This window comes from Staurois parvus, unplaced genomic scaffold (assembly GCF_062004578.1).
Source record: "Staurois parvus isolate SC_StPar_1 unplaced genomic scaffold, SC_StPar_1.0 ptg000031l, whole genome shotgun sequence".
Lineage (NCBI taxonomy): Eukaryota > Metazoa > Chordata > Amphibia > Anura > Ranidae > Staurois > Staurois parvus.
In genome coordinates, this window is record NW_028317827.1 from 140,477 (window position 1) to 160,193 (window position 19,717).

The window sequence follows — 19,717 nt, forward strand, 5'->3', positions numbered from 1 at the left end:
TTATATTTTTAAAATTTATGGACACATTTCACATTATCACTTCATTATAATTGTAATGGAAGACTAAAATGGTTTTAGTCAATTATATTAAAAAAAATATGTATCCGTTTTTAATTTTATGTTTTTTACTATCTACATACAATCTGTATTTTACAAATTACATCTAACACATAACAAAAGATTCCCATAGCATTATGGGCCAGCAAAGGAAGTCTCTGCTTTGAGGTTCGGTTTGTCTGAATAAAACTTCAGGCTGAGCCACTTCATAAGCGTTAAGTGATAGAGATAAATTGAGTAAGCTTGAGTCTGAACTCATCCTGCAGACTCAGAGAGTACAAGATATATGGTAGTAAATACAAAAAATATGATATATATATCATTTTTATTGCATAAAAAAAAATGAAAAGATTTTTATATATGAAAGAATGTATACACAAAGCCACTATACATTCCCTCCGTGTCCATGTTTTCTGTGATTCTCACTGCAAATATGTACAATTCAAGAGCTTGATAACTTTGAAAGCTTTTAAAACAATTTATGTGGTTATTTCTGATAAATGAAAATGATTACAAAAGGTATAATTTATCTCTGCTCAAATTCTGTTTTGATTTGAATCCCATTAGCTAAAAATATAAAACCTTTTTTTGCCATGAAAATGCCAAGTACAGAAAGTATTTTTATTATAGGCGCACTCAAACATGGAGGATCAGTTGAGTGGCAAGCACACTGGAACCAAGAGAAAGATGTCTCTTCCTAATGACTCCCCACGAAGACGAAGAACAGACGGGCCACCAGCTTGCATTAACTGGCAACGGGCAACCTTGTTACCTGGCTAATCTGTTCACTGGCAGTTTTAGCCAGAAGGTGTCGGGGGTCATCCACAACAACGCTGTAGTGCGTTTTCTCCTTCTCATGGGCAGCTTTGTATAATTTCTGCTCAGAACAGTACAGGGAAGTTAAAGCTTAATAAAAACACAATATAAACTTGGAAACAAAGTCAACTGTTGGCTTTGGATAAATTAAACCATGAAGAAAAAAATTGTAAACTTAAGTAAGAATGGTATTTACTCAAAATATACATTTTGGTAAGCAATATAAATATTATAGCAAAGGTACAGTAATAATTCTTAAATCTGTAAAAAAACAGAGGAGTTAAATATAATTATACAATAACAAATAAGTATTACTTTTTAACTGCATGGAAAGCAAAAAAAATTGGTAAGACTAATGCCTAAGATTAAAAGCCAGACTAAATTAACACTATGGATAACTAGACTATTCATACAAACAATTCATTAAATTTCACATATATATTTCATAAAATAACAAACAGTTGAACAATTAGCTAAGAATTAAAGCAATTTACAGAGATATCACAAAATTTGATTAGGTTCTTTCTATGCAGTAAATTCTTACATAAACTATACTCTCCCTGGGTTTTTAAATGCTACTCTGCTAAAGTATTGTCCATAATTCTAAATACACCTATTGGCAGATACATTTTATAGCTTAGAAACTTAAAATAAAGAGGAGTGGTATGCAGTAGCAACCAATTGGAACTCTATGGGTATAAAAGCTGAGTTTAACAGCAATGAGCTATATGTTGTTCAATACATTAAAAAAATTGTATGTGAATATCCATAATGATGTACAGTATACTACTGTACAGTATTAATATTATATTGTCATTTTCACCCACATTTCTTACAATGAATCTTTCTTTTTTTTTAGTAAATGATGCTCTTGTGTATTTGAGAGCCATTTAAAGCTTTTAAACAAATATGCTATATTAATTAGGGATGCTTAGGCCACAAGCACCATGAACCTGTTTTTAAACCATTCAGGCTGTTTTAGTTTGTATGTTTTTCAACTTTCTCTTAGTCAGAAAATTGTTTTGGATTTACAGAGATTTGTCTTTAGTGAATTAGCCCCATATTGTCCATACAGATTTCATGTAGGAATAATTTGGTTTTGGTAGTCCAAGATATGGTATAGTTATTTAGCTACACCATGTTAGCTATACAAAAATGTGGAGGTAGTTTACCAAGGTTACAGGTTAACTATGGCTGGGTTCACACCATTACTGTAGCTCTGCATTGGGCAACTTTGCCCAACACATATACAATGCAAAGACAAGACTTTTCTTTCAATAGGTGTAGTACATACCAATCAGCTGTGGTTGTGAGAACTGTGTTATGTTATCTCAGAGCAACATGTTGCAACATGCTGCTCTGCCGAGAATTGAATGAGGTGTTATTTTTGACATTTCTAATAAAGTTACCAGTGGCCAGGGGCGTATTTACCACAAGGCAAACAAGGCATTTGCCTAGGGCTGCATTTTTCACAGGGGCAGCAGCATTTTTCAGGGGTGCAGTGGGACCCCCCTAAACAAGGAATGGAAGAAAAAACACACGCAGCATAAGGACCAGGTGGGATCTGAGAGAGGCTTTGGGCTGCTTGATGGTGTATACAGAGCCTGACTCTGGTTCCTGGGGATGTCCGGAGCTGTGAAGGTGAGTGTCTTCTCTCTCGATGGGGTGGGGGGGTTGGCAGTGTATGGGGGGCGGGGGTAGTTGAAGGCTCTCTTGGATGGGGGTGGGGTGTTGTTGGTCAATGTCAGGCTCTCTTCCTGGGGGAGAGGGGTGTTGGTCGGTGTCAGGGTCTCTCCATGGGGGGGAGGAGAGCCAATTTTTGTGTAGCCTAGGGCAGCATGAACATTAAATACACTACTGCCAGTGGCCACGTGTTGTAGTGCTGTGCTTTTGAGAACCCAGCTTAAGTTGGAATGAAACACAGTTTGAAGATCTAAGATAATAAATCTTCCTTTCTCATCTTGGTTCCCATAAGACTGAGGGTCTGTAATCTATATAGAATGCTGATTCAGTAGCACCAGGCATCTTAGCATTTAGCCTGAAAATAGATTGAACTACATCCTCTGATGTCATCATTTATCATTCATGACCCTTAAGGCAGCAGTCACCTCACCTCATTTGCCAGTTGGGTGGCATACTTGAAGTGATTGAACAGAGGAGTATCCGCTGTGTACTTGAATTTGGATTTTATCTTTTCAAAAGACTCGCGGTACTTGTACTGTGGAAGAAGAGAGAAAACTTGATCAAGATTTATTTATCTTTAAACTCAGTTAGAGTTATGTAATAAGGATAAGGCAATCCAAAAACATTAGCCATATGTATATTTCACTAATACAGCTACAGTAAACTGCACTTTGCTACTTGATTACTGTGGGTCACTTTGCACATTGCTTTTTCAATCACCCCATTACACAAACCCAAATCCATACACTAAATTACTATCATGGAAAAAATCATATCATTGGATGTATAATTCAGAATACTGAGCACTTAGATTTCAGAAAATAGTTTTATAAGAGTTGGCAGACAAAAGCGCAGTGATCTTGTGAAATTGGTATAAATCATATATGCAGTGTATAGACATGGGTAGACAATATAGACAATGGGCATTAATTGAGTTGGCATGCCAAATTTCTTAAAAGAAACAGTAAATGCAGCTGGGAAGCCTGATTTACCCAGCTCTATGCTATACAGTGCTTAAGGTTGTGGGAAGGAAATATCAGGGCTTTTACATAATTTTCCTAAACTCCTACAGATGGAACAATGCTGTCAATGTAAAGGAATATGGGCAAATCTAGGTGAGGCTTTTTACTAATAGGGCTATCAACATTGCCAACATCTAAGCAGCTACAGAAGCAGCAAGTGAAGCAGTGTTGAAGCAAACTGGCTTTCACCCAATTAGGTCCTACTGGTATGGGCAGCCTACACCACATATGCAATATTTGTTTAACCATATTTTTATTTAAAGGGAAACCCTACTGAAAAAAAGTGTGTGTGTATGTACGTACTCCACTGTAGAGTTGTTTGTTTTGTCCAGCCAGAGTTAAGTCAGGTGTGTCCCACGCGTAACAACCGATGCCCTTCAGCCATGTCAAGTCCTCTTTGTACTTGAACTGCAGACAAAAACAGTAAGTTATTATCCCATCATCAAAAATTCCAATTTCTTTAACCCAAATAAGTGCAAGGGAATATTAAAAATAATTTTTGCTGACACATGATTGATTTATTGTAGTGAACACAGATTCCCTTATTTATTCCCTCCACACATGCCAGGGAGCTAGGCATAATTCTAGACTCTGACCTCCACTTTTGGCCTCACATCTAATCACTGGCTAAATCCTGCCATCTCAACCTCCACAACATTTCCAGAATTCGCCTCTTCCTGACTAACGACACCACAAAACAACTTATCCACACCTTGGTTATATCCCACCTTCATTACTGTAACTCCATCCTCACTGGCCTTTACACAGGCTATCCCCCCTTCAGTCTAATATGAATGCTGCTGCTAGACTTATACACCTTATCAACCAATCAGTGACTGCTGCTCCTTTCTGCCAATCCCTTCACTGGCTTCCACTAGCTGAACATATAAAATTCAAAATACTAACCACAATGTACAAAGCCATCAACAATACTACCCCCAGCTACATCACCAACCTCATCCGCAGATATCATCCAAATCGTCCCAAAACATCTTGCTGTCTAGCTCCCTTGTCACCTCCTCCCATGCTCGCCTCCAGGATTTCTCCAGAACCTCTCCCATCCTCTGGTGCTCCCTACCCGAGTATGTCTGGTCAGTCCCCACCCTGTCCGCCTTTAGGTGATCTTTGAAAACTCATTTATTCAGGGAAGCCTACCCCACCTCCACCTAAGAACTGTACTTGAATCAGCTCCATCAGATCAACCCCCACAGCTTTCACCTCTTGTATCACCTCCCCTTCCTTTAGCTTATAATCTCCATGAGTAGGGCCCTCCTATTCCTTCTGTATTGAACTGTATTGTAACTGTACTGTTCCCCTTTATATTGTAAAGCGCTGTGCAAACTGTTGGCACTTTATAAATCATGAATAGTAATAATTTACTAATCCTAGTAAAAACTCACTAAGTAAAGTGAACACTATCCCTTTGGTAAATCAACCCCAGTGAGCAACAAATGAAATCCTGTATCCTGCACAAATGACACCTTTATCTTTTAATTATCAGGAAGAGCAACAGAAGAGTGACTAAAGCTGAAGCATCAAACTCATTTATTTTTTAACATAGTGTATTATATGAAAAATAAAATGTATTATATTTTACATTTTTAGATAGAAATGTTAGTTGCAAATTAAATATTTTCTGTTTAACAAGCTCTTCAATTAGTTCCCAATCAGCATGCAGGCTTTTAGCTTTTTCTACCTTGCTTTCTCTCATCATTGTGAAGAGCCTTAAAGTTCAACTAAACCTGCATTTATTACTATAACACAGTCTGGTTGCCTGTATAGTAAAAAAGTACACCAGCAAGGGTTAAAACAACCTTGAGTTAGCAGCATGCAGGAAAGTCAGACCGATGCCCTTACACACAAAGCCCCTACCTACTGCTGCAATTCACAGCATTTACTCTACCTGGGCAGCACTGTTACTTGGAGCAGTATTCAGGGGCATGTCAGACTATTGGAAACCTAGCTGTGTGTAAACAGTCTGACTCTCCAGTGTGCTACCAGCATAGGTTATTTTAACCCTTTCTGTGGCACATACTACATAAACCTAATAATAAATGCAGAAGGTTTATATGAGTTTCAAGTCACCAGTACAAAATACAGCTGAAAATAATGAAACGGCAAAAACTCAAATAGTTCTGGATCACTTTCCAAAAATGTAAAAAAAAATCTGGTAATTTCACAGATGTAGGTGAGATACAGGACAATCATGTTGGCAAATTAATAAAACAAAAAGCTGTGCAAGAATTCATAACAACTATTCAGAATTTACCTTTATCTGACTTAAGGTGAAAAAATGATTTCTTATAAATTATACATTATTATATTTGAAATGCCTTGTTAATAAGGCAGCTTCAGTTTAGAGATATGAAAGAACTCAGAGATGTCCCATTCTCTCAAGTTTACTAATATACTTGGGAAAATTTGCAGTGCCATCTTTTGGACTTCAGTCTGCTACACATCATAAGAAACAAAGATAAGTGTATTGCTGTTGTTTAATTGGGGGCAGACAGGGGTGTGGATTCCTCAGTGTAGTTTGCTGGAATCAGCCCCAGTTCAATAGATAATTTCCACTTTTGGACATTTAATTTAATTTGTCATCATGCAAGTTAGGTATAATAGCCATTAACTTACGTCACTAATGGAATCTGTCACTGCACGGTGATGGAAGTACTCAGGGTGGTCTGGAATGGCCCTCCAGATACCCAGCTGGCTCACATATTTCTCTTTATATTTAACCTAAAAAATAGAAGAATATATAAATGAAGAGTTTAGAATTAGCATGAAAGAATGCAAAAGAGCGTATATATCCTGTTAGTCACTCACATTGCTGATGTCATCGGTGACTTTGCGGTGGTAGATGACATCCAGGGCATCTTTCACTGTGTGGTATTTACCCTTGGCTTTCTCAAATGTTTCTTTGTAGCGAAGCTGTAGAAAATAGGAATGAAGTGTTATAAATGGCACAAATATAACTGACACCAAAACCCCCTACCTCATGTATAATTTGACCTTGTATTACATTAAAGCTTCAGATCTAGTAAAGTTCACTGAAAGATCAGTGTAAACAGTTTGTCTTTATTTATCCAAGAGAGCTGAACCTCTAGAGATATTGGCTCTGTCAGCTAAGGAATCACGCTTCATTGTTGCAGAGACATTATTTAAAAAGCTGACAGAGTAATTGAGAAACCCCCCCCCCCCCATCTTGGGAAGACGATACCCCCAGCTTGTGAAGGTGGCGATATGTAGATGGAATTGGGAACTTAGCTGCAGAGATCTCTTTACCAAGTCACTTGGAAATTATACACAGGGCTAGTGGCTGGCTCAATCCAAAACTATTCGTTAATCTAATAAATTATTCATTTTGGGTGGACTGTGTCTTTAACTAATAACCCCCTTTAACAAATCACCATTAATTGATGGTAAGTCCCCATAGCCAGTACAGGATACGTACATCGCTAGCATTTAAGTAGGCCTTCTTGGCTCTCAGAATAATTGGAGTGTCAGGCACAGTAGTATATTTGTGCTTCAGTTTCTCGTATTGAGATTTGTATTTTTTCTGAAAGAAAAAAGCAATAATATATCTTATTAATTATACAAAATTGAACAAAATACATAATAAATGTAAGTATATTGCATTCATGACTGATGCAAGCCCAGTCACAGCTAGTGAATAAACTGCTTAAGAGTGGAATGTGTCACTGCTTGTTGTCACTACTTGTTCCCAACTTTATCACCTGTATTTCATTGCATTTTCATAGAAACCCTTAATCCACTCTTCACGCTTCCGTAAGTATGTAACAAAAATAATAAATAATTGAGAGGACTGGCAAAATATGGCTACATTAAATGTAATTTTTTTACTGGCCTAGGCAGGACTATGTTAAAGGAAGGAAGAATCCCACAAAATAGCTGCATTGCTAAGTTACAAAAGGCATTTTGGCAGATACAAAAACTCAAATCAAAAATCTAAACCCTAATCCATAAAATCATCTAAAACTAGAATTTCCCAATAACATTATTAGCATTAAATATTTCACAATATGAATAGGTCATATGATGAAAATGTATTAAACAATGTGGTAGAGACCCTGGTCTTTAAATATTGAATATTTTGCAATACATTGTGTGTGATATTTCAACAGCACCTCCCAATCTGATAAATGCATGGTTTATGTGCATAAGAAATGATAGAAGAGAGTGATATAGTTGAAAAAGAGGAAGGGCTGTTAGAACATAGAAGGTAGAATGGTGGCAACTACCCCAATTCATCATATGACTATGTACTGTATGGTTCAAACCAATGCAGCTCTGGGTTCAGATCCCACCAAGAGTGCTATCTGTATGGAGTCTGTATGTTGTCTCCAGGTATTTGTGAGCAGTCTCTAGGTACTCTCATTTCCTTCCACAATATACTGGTAAGTTGCCTGCATTCCTCAAAAACTGGCCTTGGTGTGGCAGGTCCATTATATACTATATTCGGTACTTTGTAATATATTTGATATATCAATAAAAATAACTCAATGGTTTAAAAACAACCACCAAATTCATTACATATATGGAAATCTTACCTCGCTGACCAGGTCCTTGACGTGTTTAGCAAGTTTGATTTCTGGTGTTTGTCCATCAGCATGGTGATGGGGTCTCTCTTTTGTTGCAACCTCTGTGTATAAGTACTAGAATAAAAAAGACAGGTAATGTTTATAATAAGCAAAATGTCATAGTTCCTAGTTTTATTCACAGGGCGAGGTATATACCTTTTCTCAGCTACAAGCTAGGTAAAGTAGTATTAACACACTGCCATGTTTTCTTGATTCATTGCTAATCATTCTTTTTATTAGTCATTGTAATAATGCATGACCAGTTAAGGGATCTCACCTTGCTCTGCATTTCTTGTCCTTTCTTTGCTCTAACAAAGTCAGGAGTGTCTAGTACGGTGGTGTATACTGTCTTCTGCTTGTTGCCATCAGCTCTGTATACATTCTATAAACATAGAAGGCACTTAATAAGACACAAAATAGAACATGCAGAAAATATTGTTAATATTAAAGAGAACCTAGCATCAAATATACTCTTGTGCATGCATGCTAAGTAATATGTAACTGTAACACTTCCAGGTATTTATTATCTCTCACACAGATCACAGTACAGTCCCTAACAATGCCTTCATCTGTTCTTCTCTCCAGAAGGGTAGCACTATTTTTGTTCAGGCATAATCCAGGGTTAGCATTAACTTCCTGGATTGAGATGCTGGCTCAAAGATCTGAATCATCTAAACCTTGGTGCATACGCAGTTCTTGGCTTTGCAAATGTGTAACACAGATCTCCCCCCACCACAGCCTCTCATGCTGTGACTTGCTACACAATGTAGAAATCTTGCAATTACAGGCTGATTGTCTCCAAGTCAATCCATTGATCGACTTGGGTACAACCAGTAGGTCGGATTTTCAACATATGATTAGTGCCAGCAGCTATAGCCGCTAACACTAAGCCGTCCCCGCTGGAAGAACAGAATAGCTCCATGGGAGGTAATAGAGCAGTTTTCTTTCCTGCAACCCATGGTTGCTGGAAACAAAAAATGGCATAATTTGCCTAAGGAAAGGCTTCCTCCTGCTTGCAGCAGACTGATGACATCATCTCAGCCTAGCAAAGGTCACCTGTCTGGACGTCAAGGATGACTTATTTAATCATAACAGCTGTTGTGTAAAGTGTTACTGTTGATGCATATTGTAACAGTTCAGGAATTTTTTGACTTGTAAAGTTAATGAAAATCCTTCATAAGTGGAGATAATTTGAGCTTTAGATCCCATTTCATTATGTACCAGATTTCATATTACAAAATGTCATCCTCTGTTTAACAATAAAATTCTAGAAAATAAATAAAAACATATATGAGTGTTGTAATTGCCACTTAGTATCTCTAATATCCTCCTTGTTCTGTGAAGTCCAGTCTGTCTTTAAAGGATAGTTTACACTAGCATTAGCTCTCTGAAAAGTGATCCTCTGTGAATGAGGAGGTATTCTGTCACTTCCTATTTCAATCCCTAAAAACCGGCGCTACTGTGTTGTCTGAAATGGGCACTTTAGCTGAAGTATCAATGATCAGCTTATGCAGTTCTGCTTCACCTCAAGCACACTCAGAAGCTAGGTTACAGAATGTGAGGTCAGGCAGACCTCCTGTGACCTCTGACCCTTGAAACTGCTCATTGGTAGATGTTCCTAATGTTCTATTCTAGTGGGTACCTTTCAAACATCTCCTCTTATCCCTGAGAGGAACTCTGGCTGTCTCTGTATGCCAAGTAAGAGTTGGTTCTAATTACCTACAGTTTCATTATTTACAAACTGTAGGAGATTCTTTCTAAATTTAGTGCAGGCATAGCACCACTTTATAAAATTGGTGCTATCAAGAACGACCTGAATCTGCTGCAGATTTTGGTAAAGCTCCAAAACAGACAGCAGGCATTTTTTAATTCAGCGCAGGCCATTTTAAACAGCCATAATGACAGAAAAGTGGTGCTAATCCTTTATTAAATTCTAACTGTGTTGTAGTGCAAAATAGATATCATTTAATATGCAAAGTCTCAGGCATGTACTATATTGGTTTTCCCTTATAACTCAAGATATGTTGCTCACCTCACTCAGATGTGTCTTTAGTTCCTGAACAGTCCTGTATTCTGGGGTGTCCATTACCACACTGTATTTGTCCCACATTTTCTTGGCAGGTGTGGTGTACTGATAGTGAGACTGAAAATCAAAGGCACAAATAGTTTAAACCAACAATGAACTATGTAGGCAGGAATGTATTTACTACTACTGTTAAAATGCAGCACATTATAGCATTCTCTTACCCAGAGTTTGCGCAGGTCACGAGCCCGCACCATATCTGGGGTGTCATATAGGAAGCATCCAAGACCTTTCAGCCACTGCAAGTCTTCCTTGTACTTATTCTAGAGGGGGAATTTAGAAAAAAAGTTAGCTTTTGTTATCTTGTCATAATATCACTTTGTTAGATGTTTTATTGAATACAGTAACAAGAAATTAAAAAACAAAAATGTAGTAAAAATAAAATACTATCCAACTACAAAATCACTTACATCACTGGTTATCTCTCCAACATAGCGGCAATGCATAGTCTGTTGGGTGTATGGCATGGAGATCATGTGACCTTGCAATTTGAAATAGTCAGATTTGTACACCAGCTGCAAGACAAAAGGAGGAGTATGAAATAATGAACTGTATATTGTCATAAAGGAAGATCCACTGTCCTTTATCAACAAAGAAGATCAACAAAACCTACATCACTAATGGCATCCTGTGTAGCTTTGACTTGGCGGATCTCTGGAGTATCTGGAGTTGTGTGTATTTTATCCTTCTGCTTGTGATACAACTGACGGTAAAGCCGCTGAAATACAAGAAAAAAAACATACTCTATTAAAAGCATGGATAAAACATAATCTGCCAAATAGTACAATTAAAACATTTATCTTCTATAATCTAGAAAAGACTTCCAGTTTCGAACATAATTGAACAAACACATATCTATAAAACATAGGAACACCCTTTCCTGATCCAAGGGTGTTTTAAGAAAGGGGCACAGTCAGCATTGGCCTCAATCTTAGGAGTCAAGGTAGCCTACCAATAGACTTGTAAGTTTTAATGTTTGGATTAAGAGGCTGTAAAAGAGTGTACAGCTAAACCTTCTGGTGCCTCAAGAAGTCAACAGCCTAAATGTCACACAAGTAAGGTAAGTCTTTACAAGCATTTTTTCAGCCTAATCCCTTCTAACTCAAAGTTTAGGCAACTTACCTACCAAAAAGCAGCTACTGGCTACCTCAAGGACAATGTCCTCTTAGCAACAAGGAGCCAACTAATTGTGCTAGGTCTGTTAGCTTCTTTTATGTAAGGATTGCTGTTTAACTTACTTAGAGCTATGCTATTATTACAAAATGTCCATTAGTGCAAAACAGGAAAGATGACAGCTTAAAATAACAAAATCGGAGATACTACAGAAGTGACATATTCTCCAATATCATATGCAGAAATGTCAAGAGAGCTACCAATGAGCTGAAAAACTCCCAGGGGAGGTGAACAATTGAAACCTTTGGTAAAAATAATATAAATCCCTGTCTAGGTTGGTCTGTACTTCCGCATCAGCACATCCAACCAAGTGCTGATTTTCAAGGAGTTCAAAGAGTGATTGAAAAAACCCTTTGCATGTGCAGTGTGAGGCATATGAGATGTTTATGCTGCTTTTCTAATAAAATAATATTTTTAGCACCCCTCATGATTTATATTACAAACTTTGTCGAACTATACAGGTTCAGCATATTTATGCTGGACTGTTTAATAAAAGTACATGCATATGCTGTTGTTAGTGAACAATAGACCATTACACAATCAGTTAACAATAGACCATTACACAAAGGCTACAAAGATATGAATGGAGCATGAAATAATGACTCCTTACCTCATTAAGGATGCCATTGACTTTCTGGATGTTGACAAGGCTAACATTATCTGGAGGCAGGGTATAGGATTTAGCCTTCACATGTTCATAGAGTTCTTTGTACTTCAGCTATTTTGGCAAAGAAAAGACAAGGCAGATGTCAGGACAATATTTCTAACAAAATGTAACAGGAGCCAACATGCAGTTCTTTGTATTTTGTTTGAAAATCAGAGAAGATACTATTGTAAATGGTAGAATCTACTCACATCGCTGCTAATGATCTGAGCTTTTTTGGCTTGTACAATAGATGGCGTGTCCTTTGGAAGACTATAACCTGTGGGAAGAGATTTGACGCTGGCCTCCCGATACAGAGCCTGGGGAAGAGAAAAATAAAGGTAAGTCAGTGGATGACATTCTGGCAATTATCTCTATATGCCTATTTACATTGTTAGATATTTTAGATTCAACTAGCTATATTGTACTCATTTGACTTGTGTTCATCTTTTGAACTTTGATGGTACATGCATGCTTATTACCAGAAAGTTCTATATACAAGTTTTTGGCATAAAAACATTTACTACATGTGGCGTGCACTCATTATTCCAAACAAACTCATTAAACTCAAAAAGTACTTTTTTGATACAGTAGATAAGGGTTGACAACCTTGTCGGCTTTTTATTGCTGTCTGTATTCCCACTGAAGATTTACCCTTCTATTTGTCCTAGTGAGCTATGTCACTGTTACTGAAAGAGAGGGACATTTTTCCAGTGGGGAGACTTGTTGCCAGGACCATCTAAAGGAGGATTTCAGTCACTTTGAAGAGAATTCCTTTCACTTCCTTTTGTGTCTACAGAAAAGGAAATGGGGAAAACTCCCCAGTGTGGCAGATGGTAATAAAAACCTGAGACTGGTTTTAACCATACTCTACTCTATCCAAAACTAAAACTGGCTGCAGGTAGAATTTTACTAAACTAATCTTGAACCTAACTGTATGCTGAATCTAAACCCTAATGCCATGTAGTTCTATAGCTATATGCACCTTTCTACATATATATCTAGTTTTATTACATTTTAGTTTATAACATGTGTGGTAGTTGGTACATCTTTAAATCTCTCTATGGTGTATGAACAGAAAAGGCATACTCACATCACTGCGTATCTTGTTGGCATTGCTGGCTCTGTCCAGTTCAACTGTGTTGGTGCTTGAAGTAACTTTTCCTCTAATATTCTTCGCATAGTCAGTGTGATACACAACCTGAGAAAATTAGACATAGAAATTCTGACTTATGCATTTTATTTCTCTTAACAATGATGGGGATATATAGAAAAGTAAAGTGCAAGCATTCAGTTGTATACTCTGTGTCTTTTTCAACAATAAAGCTTCAGGCATTCAACTTTGTAAATGAATAATTTTACGTTCCTTTGTGCTTTACATGAACAATACTCACATCGCTGCTTTGTTTGCCACTGGTCACAGCCTGGACGTAGACTGGAGTATCCACCACTGAGGTGAACGTCTTCTTCAACTCTTCAGCTTTAGCTTTGTATTTGTACTGTTAGATACAAATGACATTAGTGTTAATCATTCTGGAGATTAGTTATTCGGCTAGAACCTCAAGTGTCACTGCCCTTAGTCCAGTGTTCTGGGTCCTAAGTGTTTGTGTGCCAACATTCTGAGACCCCAAGTTAGGTATTTTTAACATGTCAAATGATCTGTGCTCCAAGTTTTTGTGATGCTTTTGTTTGTTTCTGGTATTTTTTTTTTGTCATAGTTTAAATTAATCTCCCCTCCACCAGTGCCACTGTTCTGGGACCTATCGTAAGTGTCATGATGCCCTTGAACCATACTCTTAGTGTGCTAATGTTGCGGATCATAAGATGATGATTTACTGAAGCAAAAAAGCTGTTTACTTCGCAAGGGAATTTTCCTTTAGCATAATGAATATGGTGAAAACTCCCTTTTCAAAGAATACCCAATCATATGGAAGGAGAATTTAAAAAAAACAGTATTTTTGCTTGCACATGACTGGATAATGGAAGCCAGCAGAGGTTACACCATTCACTAAGTTAAGAGAGTATTCCCTTGCAAAGTGAAAAGTTTATCTATCTCTAGTAAGTCAACACTTACATGTCTTTTTTATTTGCTAACAGCAATACCTAGCAGCCAAAGAATATTTGGGAGTTACAGATTGTGTTGCTACGATGCAGAGCATACAGTAAGTATTCCAAGCTGTTGCACTTACATCACTGCGAAGGTCATATGCATGCTTGGCATGCAGGATCTCAGGTGTATCCCAAACGAAGCAGCCCACTCCTTTCAACCAGTTCAGGTCATCCTTGTACACAATCTGGCAGATGGAATGAAAAAGTATTACTAATGTTTTTAGTGCTCACAACCATAATATAAGGTTTACTAGGCATATATACTATTATATTATATCATATTATATAGATATTAAAAAAACTAAATGTTTGAATTCATAGTCCTGCTACTCACATCACTCAGCTGTTCATTGACTTTGCGGGCATGGACGTAGAGTTGAAGGTCAGGCAGGCAGATCCATTCATGGAGATATTTTCTGTATTCAATTTCACTGACTTTATGTTGTGTTTCCCGGGCAGCAACAATTTCCAACATGTCAGGAGCGATGTGGATCTTAGCTTTGTTCTTTTCATAGGTCTCTCTGTACAAACGCTGTCAAAACACATTCAGGAAAGGATGAAAAAGCCATTTCTATGTACTTATGATTTCTACCACACCTTGAGTACAAGCTAAAAAGGACAGATCCACCAAAACTGAAAAAATGTGGGGAAACCTAAGCTCCATTCTTGATTTTCTATTATTTTACATTTCAGGATGAGTTAAATTTGGTGGCAGAGTAGGGTACCAGGAATTAAGGTGAGTAGTTCTTACTACTGAGGTTCCAGAGAGACATAACATGTCAGAGGGCAGTTCAGTTGTAGGTGGATTGACCCTTTATAGTGTAACTAAGTGCAAAATCAATGATAAAATATTTGATTGACTTTGGGAATAACATTAACACAGCAGTTTTGTTTTTCTAAGTCTACCCTGTTACATAGTTTTATTATTTGTTGATCCTGCCAGTAGATGCATTAATTTCCACTTTCTGAGACCGGAAAAGTGGCAGTTACAGGAGATGGGGCAAGCCATTTAAAAGTACCAAGCGTTCTTACAGTCAGGTTTTATTCATATGGCCTAAATCTTTTTTCCAAAGTTAAAATTGAAAAAAAAAAAAAACTCCTTGAGGCCTCATTCACACCATGGCGCAGAGACATCTGTTTTTCTGCATGCATTCTGCAAGGGCACAATAAAAACCCAATTGTTCTCTATGTACCGTGTTCACACCACAACACTAGTATCACATGCAGATTTGTTTCTGCTCAGGAATCTGCAACGTGTATGCAGTTTTCTGTGCGGAAAAAAAAAATTACATGACATCAACATTATGGTTTGAACAGGCTAAAAGAGAAAGTGATAAAACAGGGTGTGATATCTAATTGTTCTTTTAAAAAAAATGAGCATGAAAACTGATGTCCATGTGCAGAATAACTCACTGAAATGTGCATGAAAACTACTATAAGCTAGTGTCTCTGCAAGTGAAATCTATGCGTTTTACCATTCGTTTTTATGCACGTATGATGTGAACGAGGCCTTGGGCTTTAATTTATCTGCTGCTTATCTAATCTCAATTTAAAAATAGGTGTCCATCTAAAGTTGGCCACACGCTAATAGATTTTTTAACAAAAATTTGTACAAACATTCAGTTTTGGAATGAATGGACTTTCCTGCATGAAAATAACATTCACTGTTAGAAATGTGTGTGTTCGAGAAAAAAATTTCCATCCTGATCTTTTGAATTTTCTCATCAGTAAGGTCGAAAATGAACATTGATCTGACCCCATTAACCATTAGAAAATCAAATGAATGCCGAAAGCTAAAGCCTACTGTCGGCTGGTGTCAGAGCTGTTTCAGGTTCTGGAATAATGTTGGGATCCACCCAGCTGCCTAATTGACTGTTAGCTCCAGCTGTCTGCATGTGGCTAAGACTTGAAGCCAGCTGTGCCTGCCCATTGCCCAACCCAGCGCTCCAGTAAGTAAGTTTTTATTTTGCCCATAGTTACTTTTTAAGTCCTTATTTTTAACTTCAAACCACTTTTTATGTGAAGGCTGTCTCATGAAACGTTATAAATAAATATATAGATAAACAGCGCAAAATAGACCTGAATGCAAATATTAATAAATCACACAATATAAATGTCCCATATTAATTAGTGCATATTTATATCAAAAAATCTTCACAAAAAAACATAAAGTCCCTTGTGATGAAAACTGAAGATTCCAAAGATGTTTATAACCTTCCACCTATCACCCGTGCACACCAACATCAAATACACTCACCAGATTTTGATGAGTGAAAAGCCTTTAAGGATTTTTGGGGAATCCTAAACCCTCTTTTCATCAGTTCAATGATAGCCTGCCCCTCCAAGTTAAGATCTTCTTTCAGGTCCTCACCGGGGCTTCCTAGTTTGCTCCACCATATCATCAAAGAGGAAACTTATATAGTGTAATATTGCCACATCAATATTATACCAAAAGACAAAATCCAGGCCACTCACATTTCAACAGCTTGTAAAAGGCACATTTATTAAGCCCATGACAGCCTGATGATGAAAACCAGCCACATAATCCAGGATTCCCACACCAATGCAGCCAAATGGAGCAGAGGAACAGTAGAGAACCAGCCTAGATCCCACAAAATGGCCGCTGGAACGCACCGCTCGGCGTGCACTCCACTCACCGGAAGTGACGTCAGCCGTATGGCAAATAGGCCGGAATTGCTTCAACGCGTTTCGCCCCTCCCATTGGGCGTTCTCAAGACATCCATTTCCTGTCTCCAACGTCTTAAATAGCTCACAAATGGCCCACCCCTCACTTCTAATTGGTCAATAATCCTCTCCAGGGATACTAAACACTGCCCCTACTGCCCATTGACGTGGGAACCCTTTACAAAAAGAGGAACTATCATCAAGACAATTAGAATACTTTATACATCCATATTCCGGTCTATTTGCCATATGTCTGACGTCACTTCCGGTGAGTGGAGCGCACGCCAAGCGGTGCATTCCAGCAGCCATTTTGTGGAATCTAGGCTGGTTCTCTGCTGTTCCTCTGCTCCATCTGGCTGCATTGGTGTGGGAATCCTGGATTATGTGGCTGGTTTTCATCATCAGGCTGTCATGGGCTTAATAAATGTGCCTTTTACAAGCTGTTGAAATGTGAGTGGCCTGGATTTTGTCTTTTGGTATAATATTGATGTGGCAATATTACACTATATAAGTTTTCTCTTTGATGATATGGTGGATCAAACTAGGAAGCCACGGTGAGGACCTGAAAGAAGATCTTAACTTGGAGTGGCAGGCTATCATTGAGCTGATGAAAAGAGGGTTTAGGATTCCCCAAAAATCCTTAAAGGTTTTTCACTCACCAAAATCTGGTGAGTGTATTTGATGTTGGTGTGCACGGGTGATAGGTGGAAGGTTATAAACATCTTTGGAATCTTCAGTTTTCATCACAATGGACTTTATGGTTTTTTGTGAAGATTTTTTTATATAAATATGCACTAATTAATATGGGACATTTATATTGTGTGATTTATTAATATTTGTATTCAGGTCTATTTTGCGCTGTTTATCTATATATTTTACTGTTTGTGTTTTCACACATTTTTTGCACAGCAGCAATTTAGAAGGGTGATTCACTTATTTTGTATTGGCGCAGGAATATTTTTCTTTTGTTATAAATAAATATGTCTTTAATAGTATCATTTAAAGCCCATCTCCACAGGCAAGCTTGTTTTTTTATTAAATCTATGACACCTCTCCAGTAGGAACAAAGACTTAATACGAAAGGCTGGACATGCACAGCCAGCTGTCATATAACATTTGTGGGACATTTTGGGGTAGATTTACTAAAACTGGTGTTTTAGGATCTAGTGCAACTGTACATAGAAACCAATCAGATTCCAGGTTTTATTGTCAAACCTTAATTGATCAATCTGTAGTTAGAAGCTGATTGGCTAAAATGCACAGCAGCACCAGATTCTGTGTGCACCAGTTTTAGTAAATCTTCCCCTAAGTTTTTCAACTATATTGGCTATTGTCTACTTGTAATATTTAACTTTTTGGTGCAGCTATCATTTTATTTTATAACTGTTCCCATATTATATACATGTAAATATGCTGTATAATCCCATGTACACATATTCATTAAATGTGTATGTATTATGTGATATATGTGGATTTATTTGGCAGTCACTGTGAACTTGTGAGCCCTTGCACGCCTTGACGTCACGCCGCCGGATCAGAAGGTCCGGCGGCCACCATTTTTAATATACTGGTCAGTGTATTCAGCAGCTTTATGCTGCACTGCTACTCACAGTCACCCAGTGTTTTTTTACCTGTGTATGTACACCACCTACACTTCATATCTTTATGCTCAATAAATCTTTTGAATACTACACTATGAGCATCCATATTTTTATTGCTCTGTACTGAGCTTTCACACCCCAGCCCAGGATTCCAGGTGACCTGTTCAGGCCAAAGAAGTGAGTCATAGACCAGACCGGCATACCCACTACCAAACAGAGGGACTTCCTGAGGATCATCCTAGTACCAGGCAGTACCTGCACGGGACCTCCGGCCATTTGGGATCTCTATACGCGCATTAAGATTGCGCTTCGGGGAGTGGGCAATCTTTCCATACTTTTTCACCTGGATACCGGATCAGATTTCACACTGGGCTAATTGAGTCATCATATAATATATAACATTGGACTCTTCGTTTATACCCATATAGAAGTGTTTATATAGGATTTTTATACTACATATGTGTTCCTCATTGGATACCTTTCATTTTAGCGCTGCACTTTATTTACATATGCTTGTCATAGAAAGGTTTTGTGGTTCCTTTTGGTGCATATAGCTGCTTCCATGTGCGCTCGCTAGGTCTCACATATATATGATCCATTACATGAATATATTCTTTTCACTTGAATCATATATGCATCCTTGAAAAAAACAGACTTTGTTTAAAGAAACACATTAGATCAAAAGCAGCATTTGCAAGATAATTTGCGAGGCATACTTTACAGCTATGATATTGTAAATGGTCTTTTTATAGTTCTAACCTGGAGAAATTATTAATGTCAAAACACCCTCCTTTTTTATAGAGAAAAAAAACCTGGAATGTTTTTTATATATGTATTGCTTGTTAGTGTTTACATGCCACAAATATCCCTTATTTGGAACTTTGATCTCAGTATTTATGAAGGGGCTATAGGTATGTATTCCTAATCATTTTCTATCAACTCTTTACACATTTATTTTATCACTGCACCCATGCTATAAAGATATGCATATTGATATAGATACACAGTATATACAAAGGAATGCAATATCTCACATCCAGAGGGAGTTTTCCAACTCTGAGACATCTTGCTGTGCCTGGATCATCTTGGATACCCTTTGGCAAGGTATAAAGTGCTTTAAACTTCTCATATTCCTCACGGTACTTCAGCTAAAAGGAAATAATCAACAGTTAGTAATATAGCAATTAGACCTGGAGTACAAGTGAAGAAATATCAAGGTTATTGATAATTTTGAAATAAGTGCTCAG

The 19,717-nt window shown here is 37.6% G+C and overlaps 1 protein-coding gene across 27 annotated transcripts in view; it reads right to left on the reverse strand.

Annotated features, from left to right (window-relative positions):
• The window catches only part of NEB (nebulin), a 257,274-nt gene that overhangs the window by 61,227 nt on the left and 176,330 nt on the right, over positions 1 to 19,717 (reverse strand). For 24 of the 27 annotated variants that reach the window (XM_089659440.1, XM_089659275.1, XM_089659269.1 and 21 more), the window contains 19 exons: positions 19,505 to 19,618; positions 14,519 to 14,716; positions 14,265 to 14,369; positions 13,470 to 13,574; positions 13,169 to 13,276; positions 12,288 to 12,395; positions 12,043 to 12,150; positions 10,873 to 10,977; positions 10,670 to 10,774; positions 10,424 to 10,522; positions 10,209 to 10,319; positions 8,454 to 8,558; positions 8,147 to 8,251; positions 7,030 to 7,134; positions 6,402 to 6,506; positions 6,210 to 6,314; positions 3,882 to 3,986; positions 2,987 to 3,091; positions 830 to 934 (listed from right to left, as the gene is read on the reverse strand). In XM_089659440.1, the coding sequence (XP_089515566.1) occupies positions 830 to 934; positions 2,987 to 3,091; positions 3,882 to 3,986; positions 6,210 to 6,314; positions 6,402 to 6,506; positions 7,030 to 7,134; positions 8,147 to 8,251; positions 8,454 to 8,558; positions 10,209 to 10,319; positions 10,424 to 10,522; positions 10,670 to 10,774; positions 10,873 to 10,977; positions 12,043 to 12,150; positions 12,288 to 12,395; positions 13,169 to 13,276; positions 13,470 to 13,574; positions 14,265 to 14,369; positions 14,519 to 14,716; positions 19,505 to 19,618 (2,106 nt within the window). The remainder of the gene's footprint in view (positions 1 to 829; positions 935 to 2,986; positions 3,092 to 3,881; positions 3,987 to 6,209; positions 6,315 to 6,401; positions 6,507 to 7,029; positions 7,135 to 8,146; positions 8,252 to 8,453; positions 8,559 to 10,208; positions 10,320 to 10,423; positions 10,523 to 10,669; positions 10,775 to 10,872; positions 10,978 to 12,042; positions 12,151 to 12,287; positions 12,396 to 13,168; positions 13,277 to 13,469; positions 13,575 to 14,264; positions 14,370 to 14,518; positions 14,717 to 19,504; positions 19,619 to 19,717) is intronic. The other 3 variants (XM_089659448.1, XM_089659316.1, XM_089659261.1) reach the window with 1 other exon arrangement.